At 32.5% G+C, this 9,548-nt stretch overlaps 1 protein-coding gene across 1 annotated transcript; it reads left to right on the top strand.

Annotated features, from left to right (window-relative positions):
• Nucleotides 1–1,189: 1,189 nt before the first annotated feature.
• LOC126865059 (achaete-scute complex protein T3-like) lies at nucleotides 1,190–2,117 on the top strand. Its single transcript, XM_050617137.1, has one exon. It carries the CDS (start codon nucleotides 1,215–1,217, stop codon nucleotides 2,115–2,117), a length of 903 nt encoding a protein of 300 aa, XP_050473094.1. The 5' UTR covers nucleotides 1,190–1,214.
• The last annotated feature ends 7,431 nt before the right edge of the window (nucleotides 2,118–9,548 follow it).

Raw genomic sequence — 9,548 nt, 5'->3', positions numbered from 1 at the left:
TCCCAGTATATAACTGTTCAAATTTCGATCCCTGAGACACCGGCCAGTCGGTGGGGATGTGGACCCTTCTTGCGTACGTGCCAGTGTTTCTCACGCGTACACAAATTTTCGGGGATCGTTGCAATGTGACTTGAGATTCGAAAACATACATATCAACGGAAGAGTTAAACACACTGAATCTGGAAGGCTAGAACCTAAAATATTATCTAAACGTATTTGCTAATTGATTAAAAGATTGAGCTTGAAATTTGAATTGATAATTAATGTTTCAAATTTTATAATAAATGACCCAATAATTTCTAGTATAAAGACGATGCGCGAAGCAAAATAATTCTAAATTCTATTTGTCAAATACTTTACTTGTCACATAAAAATATAGATTATAACCAAAAATAGTATAATGTTGTGTCTTTTTCATTTAATTCGCAAAAACTTCTATGTATGCGCTTAATAATATAATTATTATTATCACTATCACGTATTATGGATGTTATTCGTATGTACATATATCATAGAAATAGACTTTCGAGCTTATATAAATGCGCAACTAAAATAAAATCCGGAGCACGCTACAACTTCCGAGAAACGAGAACCACAAGTTAAGTTATCTTGCCGATAACGGCGAGGGGTATCATCTTTAAATATCCAAATCAGTAAATAGAATCGACCGGACACGCAAAAGCACGAGGGCGATTCACGAAGATGAGAATCTCGGGCGTTGTAGGGCCTTTGGATAGGTAGTGGTGGGGACGTACAGGGGTATGAGGCGCTGCAAGCCAGTAGGGTGGGAAAGAGGGGGAGAAGATGGGGGTTTAGGGCCCGAGATCGAGTATGAGGCCCAATGGAGGGGATAGGCGCGTGCCCGCCCTGGCTATATAAGGCCTCGAACCCTTCTTAGTAAGGCATTTCGGGAGCCAGGTCCGTACCGTTAGCATCAAGGGTGCGGTTTTATTTTCAACTTTCCTAATTCACGTAATCATTCGTCTCGTTTTGAACGTGTTTTATTGTTTGTATTCTACTACATTCGTTGGACGCGTCGTGCGTATTCAACCAAGGTGTTGTAAAAGAAGGGGGCTCGTTAGAGAGGGAAGCGTCATAGTACTCGGTTTGCAAACTAGTACTTTGAGCACATCGAGGATTCTATTTCTCAAGGTCATCTGGCACGCGCTGCCGCGCACTCCTGCTCTCGTAGTGGGGGGGATCGAATCAGTGATATGACCTTAGTGGAATCGAAGGAGGGGAACGTATTACCGATCATGTTGAGCGTACAGCAACAGCATCATCACCACAATCTTCACGGTTCTTCAACAACCAGTGCACAAACTCATCGCAGCAATGTGATTGTTTCCACTAGTAGTATGCCGGCTAATGACATCAAGATTCAACAACATGGTTGCAAGCGATCCAAGATTTACGGTCAGACGACCGGTCCTTATGGTACGGTTCCTCATCAACCGGCTTCGGTTGCGAGGCGGAACGCTCGAGAAAGAAATCGTGTTAAGCAGGTGAATAATGGGTTCGCCACTTTGAGGCAGCATATACCTCAAAGCGTGGCACAAGCTCTTGGAGGAAATACAGCTGGCACGCACGGCGGATCTAGAGCCGGTAGTAAAAAGCTATCGAAGGTCGAAACACTTAGGATGGCAGTCGAGTATATCAGGAGTCTGCAACGTCTTCTGGAAGAACACGACAGTGGTTCAGATGTCACGAGTGTATCTTCGCCAACGTCGTCATCGCCTTCGTCGACCTCTTCCGCCTCATCCACGTGTAGTTCCAATAATGGAATCAACGTTGAATCCAGTCACCATTCTCCCGAATTGAGACTTCGTAGCAATGTCAACAATGAACTCCGGCATCATAGTAGCTCGGATTTGCATCGACATCAACATTTACGGCAAAATCCTAGCCCAACATTCGTACCAGCACCTTGTTCCGAAGCTTCGAGTTCGCCAACGCCGAGTTTTGTTTCCGAAGCGTCATCAGCTGGCAGTCAAGGGTACGGAACATCGGGTACTCTTTATGCGACACATTCCGATGGTTATGATAATTACGAACCTATGAGTCCCGAAGACGAAGAGCTGTTGGATGTCATCTCCTGGTGGCAACAAAGTCAATGAGAAAATCAGTGTCTACATCGGTTCCGATTTGGATCCATTCTTCACCACAAAGGTTAGTGTCGTAATTTGTTTGTTCAGTTTCTTTCTATTATTCAGTACGTTTTTTAGTCGTACCAATATTTGAAATTTTAAAATTGATTCAGTGAGACGTGTTGTAATAATTAATGTTAGTAAATACATTTAATTTATATTTTAGTTTAGTATTAATTATATTTACGTGCTCTAGCAATATTTTTCGATTATGAAATTCAAGCAAAAGATAAAATGCTTCTTTTCAACGAAATAAAATTATCTACTATGTCTTACTATCTATTAAGTGGTTGTTTACTGTAAAGAATCAATTAAAAAAAGGTTATCGTCATTTCTAATTACTTTTCTTTAATATAGAACTGTTGTTTAATATTTCTTGCAAAAACTGATATGGAAACAAACTCAAACGCTCAGTTGAAAAGAAACATTGCGTCATATTCAGAACTTTTTTCTAAAAAAGTTTCTCACCTCCCTCGCTCCTTAACGACCGTAAATTTTGCTCGTGAGGTAACATCCGCGTTACCAAGGAAGTTCAAAGAAATTTCCGACCAGATTTGTGACCTTGCCCCGTCACAATGGCGCGCGCGACCCCTCGCTGAAACTCCAGCCATTCAAATCGCAGACTCCATTCAGAGGGCCACCGAGTATACATTCTAGAAGCGACGCTTTTGTGCCCGATTTCTTTCACTGTGTACTAACACGCATGTCACCACCAGTATATGTGTGCCGGTCCTTCTACCGTTTTTTCATCCCTCCTCAATCTTCAACTTTTAGAGTCGTCCAATTCGTCTCTTCTGAAAATTTTGCCACCTTCTGCGAAAGCTTAACAACATCCCGTTACGAGAAAATACGAGTATCCATTTCCCTCGGTTTCGCTTTCTTCAAATATCTTACCCTCATTTTCAGATATTATTGTTGTCCATATAATTTCTGTCACATTTATCTAGAACGCACATCATCAATGGTACATTCCATACCAGAAAGAAAATTTCAACGTAATAACTACTATAATTTTCTTTCCATAATTTAATTAACAAAATTTATATTTTTGCATTTGTATGATAATACAAAATAAATGTGTTATATATTATATTAAAAAATACGAGTCGGACGTGTATTCGTTTTATTCAGGACATCGAGTTACCCACGTACCCTTGAAGAGTAAACAGAAACGTTGATCGTCTATCCAAGTTCAACTTTAATCTTGATAGACATAACTTTTTCCGACGTTCCATTGAAGCTTCTAACGTTTCTTCCCGCGGATCTTTTCCTTGCTTTCTATCTTCTTCTGTTTCTCGGCTCGTTCTTCTTTCCTCTCTATTTTCTCTGACTAGTCTCTCTCTCTCTTTTTCTCTTTGACAAGAGACGATTTCGTCTGCTGCGTTTAACCTGAATGCATCTTTCAGGATATTTCAGTCCCCCTTTTGTAGGTTTTTGAACCGGTACGCTATTCTTCCGTCTTTCTCTCTTCCCGACCGTCTCTACAGATTTGTTCGTTTTCGTTCTACCCATGAAGAGCCAGTCCCTTCCAGTAAAACTGCCCTTACCTGAAATCATCCCCTGCTTCTCTCACTTATATACCTGTAGTGTCTCCTTACCGATCTTCGACAATCTCAATTTCTTCACGAATAAATTTATAAAGTAGCATTACGTGGTTTTCATCAATATCGATATTTTGTGAAGTAAACGTGAAATCTGGGACCTAAGTAAAAATAATTCCCAAGTGAAAATTTCACCGTAGTTTACAGTGATATTAACACTTAGTGATATTAACAATAATGAAGAAATAAATGTTAGATAACCAACTAAACAATCAATTTGAAAATTAACTTTCACCACACATGTATTGTTCTGAAGAAATTAAAGCATTTTATCTTCTGATCGAGAATCTGTTTTAATCTAATATACGATAATCACGAATGGTACGTTAACATAAAAAATTTGTTCATTTTTATGTTACAGAAGTGAAAGAGATGACGAGTAGGAGAAAGGGCCAAAAGGAGGCGATAAATAGCGGCTGTTTCTATCCACTGTGATCTAGTCATATCAATATTGTACAGATGTAACTATACGAGACGAGAAAATTATGTCGTTTTTATTATTAGATTAATGGTAATTCTTTGTACTGGAGTAAAGATTACTTAATCTAGTACGTATAAAACGGGTTTTCAAAAATGCTTATTAGGGTAGAGAGTACGAGTATAGAAATGTCATATCTCGTCGTTAAAAAAAATCGAACGTTTGGACATTCTCAAAGGATGAAGCATTCCTGAGTGCCTTACAAGAGTGATTAATATTTAATAGGAAACATAACTTGACCAGTGTTCCATTCAGATAAATCATTTTATTCTTATATTTCTATTTTTAGAAGAATGTTATGTTGCGGTATTGAGAAAAATTCGATAAGAAACGTTTTAAGATATTAGGTGTTAGTATTATAAGAAGTGATTTATTGTAAAGTTTATAAATGTTATAGAAGTTACAAATGTTAATGATCCAATCGATACTTAATGGATGTATCAGAGAAATAAGATATTTAAATTGTTTCACGTTATTATTTAAAGGAGATTTCCTTGAAAGACACATTGTGAAATATTTGATTGTATTATAGTGATTTGTAATAATATTGTACATAATGCACATAACAAACAAAATTAGAACTGATAAATTTCATTCATTAGTGTGCACATAGTTCACATTGGACTAAACTTTTATCACAAAATTTCATCAAGCTGATACCTTCTTGTAAATAGATAATAAAAAATAATTCGTTAAATATATTGAACAACGTTACGAATAATACAGAATACAAATCTCATTATTTTCCTGTGGCTCTCACCTCCTCTAATGTTTAGAAAATTTTTATTTCCGTTATTTACTAACAAACAATTCAAAAGAATATCCAAAATTATGCTTCTACTTAGTACTATTTTTACCAGTATTAACAAGGAGTTTTTTTTTGATTTTTATTAATGTTCAAATTTCTGTAAGCTTCATCTTTGATTCCATTAAACGATGAAGTTCCATTAAACGTAACGTAACATGTTAGAAGGCAACATCATAATAAATGTTGAAGCAAAAGATAATATCCTTAGGAAACTATGGAATTGTACACTTATTTATTTGAGCTGCAGTCGGTAGAAATTTTCACGAAACCTAAGTTAGACCTGACTTCATCCCAGAGAAAGGTATAAATGCGTTTACTCTTGTTAAATCCGATGAAAAATCCTTGAATACTCATTGTTGTACAGTAACGGCACCTATCACTTGTAACAAATATCGATCGAAAAATCAATATTTTGCATATTCATGAAAAGAATTTCAACGACTGCCATTTTATGTTCAGTTATATTGCTGTTACTAATTGTTTGTACTAACAGATCCGATAGTATTAGGTATAATTCAATTGGACAGGTATCAGTCACTTCAGTCGTAAAGTTTTACTGCATAGGAATAACAACGGTGACTCATAGAGTGTTTAAAATTCATAAATCTTTATTCTAGAGTATTTTAATTGATTGGATAGATAATTGGGTAGACGAAGCATTGAGTTATATAAATTACATAATCTTATTATGCAATTTAACATTATTCTGAGGTATGTTAAATTAGATAGGTATATTACTGTTGTATAGTAATCATTTATGATAGAAAAATATGTTACCACTAAATTGTAAAAAAAGCTCTAAAGAAGAATGCTTTTTTTTTCTCACAAGTTAAATATGTAAATTTTCAATATTGTATATACGAAACTATATGAAATATAATGTACAATGAATATCATTTATAAATTCGTTTATACATGTCGATATGATATTTATTTAATATAAAATTTAAACATAGAGAAATTTCTAGTTATTTAAAATTCCGGATAAATGCAACTGTAGCTATCGTAGACTATTGAAAAATGTAATCGAAAGCACAAAGAATGTTATCATTCACCGTGTTGTTATCGCTACGTTTGATCACTGATGTCTTGTTACATTGATACGAAGAGCAAATTCACGGCACAAATCGAGCATTGTCGTTCGATATAAAGGTGTCTCTTTATTCTCACCATTAGAATCACTGAGTTAAGAAAAATAATTGATAAATTACTCGATCGAATACGCAACTTGAAACCACAGCTCTATGATTTATTAGTAGATGAAAGTGAAAGAATTTTTAAAAATTGAAATTGCTAAAACTTATCTAGGACTTTGATATACGTATATGAAGTTGCTACGTCATAACATTTATATGATTAGTGGCATTATCTTTAATAGGAATCTGCAAATTTAATATTTTGTATAAATATATTTTTAAATATAAAAGTACAAATGAAGAATTAACATATACTTTTAATATTTATTTCTTGGAATTGGAAACTTTTTTATATTAATTGTATAGATAAATAACATTAGTACTCAATTTTTTAAAAACTACTGAAAGCTAAGTATATTATTATATTTTATCGGAATTTTAACTGTGTGAAGTGTCATTATAATGTGTAAAATAACATTTGTGTTTTGTATATACATACTACTCTAATATTTTTACGCTTTTGTATTTTGATAGCAATTTTGCAAGTTTTAATAAATTCGCTTTATATATAAATTTTTAAATTAATTAATTTTTAAATTGAAAAATATATAAATTTTTGGATTAATTTGGATTAAAATAGTATTAAGCTTTCATTTTACTAGTATCAAAGTTTGAAAGTTATTATAGAGCAGAAATTGCATAATATGACAATTATATATACATAATATGACAAACAGCAAATGCTTCGTGTTCCGTTTTGATTCTTCAAAAATTTGTATGTTACTTTTTTAGCAATCAAAATTTTGTGATTTTGTAATGACTAACACATCACAAAGTAAGTATATTCTTTCCTTCAAGAATTAATTAAAAAGTTAAAGGCAATAATGGGATTGATTGTATCCTATGATAGGTGGTAATTAATGATCTATGTAAAATTTTTATGTATAGAAAAATTACAATACAATATTTATTAAGTAAAAATTGTATTTTTTAACGAATTACAAGAAAGGCTTTCATTAAAATGGTATTTATTTATTTAACAAACTGAAAATATAAGTATTTTATGAAGAATTGCAACATACTGTATTATATATACGCATTTTTTCTTCAAAATGAGCGACCTAAGATTTTCAAAATTTTAGATCCATAATTTCAATTAAGTAAGATGTTAGTACCGGCATGACTAAATATTAACTGGATTAAACATTAATTTATACTTCTTTATTCTTTCGATGTTTTCAAAATATGTACTTGATTTTTTTGAAAAGTAGAGCTTTTATATTTTATAATTTTATAATAAAAAATTGGGTTCAAGAAACTTAAAGCTATTACAATATTTAAATAGATCTGAGTTATTTAATTAATAAATAACTATATCAATGAATTATTTCCTTTTTTATTTAATATTTATATTACATTTACTACTGACTCTGCAGAGCCAACCAGCAAAGCTAATGAATTATATTGTACAATAATACGATAAATATTCAGAAAATATAGAGTATCGTAATGTTTAATGCTTTCTTTGTATTTGCAATAATATATGCTCATTAATTTAATTTTATAATATAATCAAATATATCCATTCTTATATAAATATCATGTATAAGATCATCATTTATAAAAATATTTATAATTATGAGACGTAAATATTACGAAAACCAATGTAGATATTTTATGTACATACAAAAAATAATATTGCCGTATAGTATATCTATATAATCAATTCATTTACTGCTACAATTTTTCTATAAATATGTAGATTAAAGATACTGGGTTACTTATACATATGCACGTATGTAAATGTGTTAACCGCAGATCTTGTTGTACTTGCGTATTCAACGATGCATCGATTTCCGTTGATTTACGTCTTTTGCGGTTCTGAAACCGAGAAATAACCAAAGGAGACTTTCGACAGAAAAATTACTGTTATTCCGGTTGGTTATTTACTCAAAAACCGCAAGGACATTGACAGGGATAATGGGAGAGGACTCCGCCCTTCTGTACCACACTTTTAAAGTATACTGTCGCGAAAGGAAACATTTCAGGAACGCGTATATCATCATGGGTCTAAGTTTGTAGACCACATTAAGGTAGATCGTCAGAAAAAACGTCTCCACGTCACCACTCGTTCGTTGACTATTATTATGAGTCGTTAGTACGGCGGGAACAATATTACTCTAAGAAGATGGAGTTTGCTGAAAGCATTGTGTTTAATAGAAACGTTAAGAAACACTAATGTAGCAATCTGACAGATTTTGGAAAATATTTCACGAAAAAAACTGTGAATAAGGCTTAATAAATACACAATATTAGTACGAACTTTATGTCTTCAATGAATTGCAAGCCTTTCACGCTCGATCTTGCGTACTCGCAGTGTTGTATACTTATATAAATTATTAATAAACTGAAGATGAATATATTTGATTTTAGTAAAACTGGTCTCAAATTTTAATATATTATGTCTTCTTCATAAAATAATTTGAAAAAATGTTTCTATCGAAGTTAATTAATAATTAATAAAAAATCATTTCCCCAACAGGTTGGAAAGGTTAAGTGATAAAAGTTAATGTGAACTATTATATAATTGATACATGCTCGTAATTATTTATTATACGTTACATAGTTATTTCTGATATTCTATGATATAAATTAATCCTATGAAATATTATGATTGTAACATAAAGAAACACATCTACAAATTGCATAAGATTGTTTATGTCAAAATTTATTATAAAGTATTTACACAATTTATTAACGTATTAAAATAAAAATTATTGTAGAATTTATATATGTAGTAAATGGAGAAAGAAATGTGGAAGACAATATAATATCACACACAAAATGCAAATCTAACAAATAAAAATAGATTGGTAAAATAAACAATGCAAGGGTAATTACACATACTTAAATAATGATTTCAAGTAGAAAAATTTTTACGACCACTAGTATCTAAAAATGTTAATTCATCCACTTTCTGTAATTTTGTCTAATGCCGCAATACATAGTACATGATGAATAAGCTTTTGATACTGATTGTAAAGCGATAATCGGCTGCTAGGATTATCGCTTTGATATGATGCGTGTAATCATACTTCAAACGATAAAAGGAGGATACGAACGTCTGTTTATGAGCATGAGGAATAATTACACGACACATTGTTCCAATGAAATTGAGATTTTATCATTTACCGTCCCCGAACGAGTATTGAAATTAATGGCAAACATTTCACGATTTTCTCGTTGAAGGTCACGCGAAGATCAATATATTGGACATCATTGAATTTGTTTTTTATGAGCTATAAGATTGTTGTCATGTAAATATGTAATCCCGTTTAAAAATACTTCGATGACCTTGAAATCTAGAAAAAGAGGTCA

The sequence above is a fragment of the Bombus huntii genome, chromosome 4 (assembly GCF_024542735.1).
Source record: "Bombus huntii isolate Logan2020A chromosome 4, iyBomHunt1.1, whole genome shotgun sequence".
Taxonomy (NCBI): domain Eukaryota; kingdom Metazoa; phylum Arthropoda; class Insecta; order Hymenoptera; family Apidae; genus Bombus; species Bombus huntii.
This window is presented reverse-complemented; position numbering and strand designations above follow the sequence as displayed.

Excerpts from the sequence above, each read along its gene's own strand:
- LOC126865059 (XM_050617137.1), top strand. The coding sequence starts at position 1,215 with ATGACCTTAGTGGAATCGAAGGAGGGGAACGTATTACCGATCATGTTG.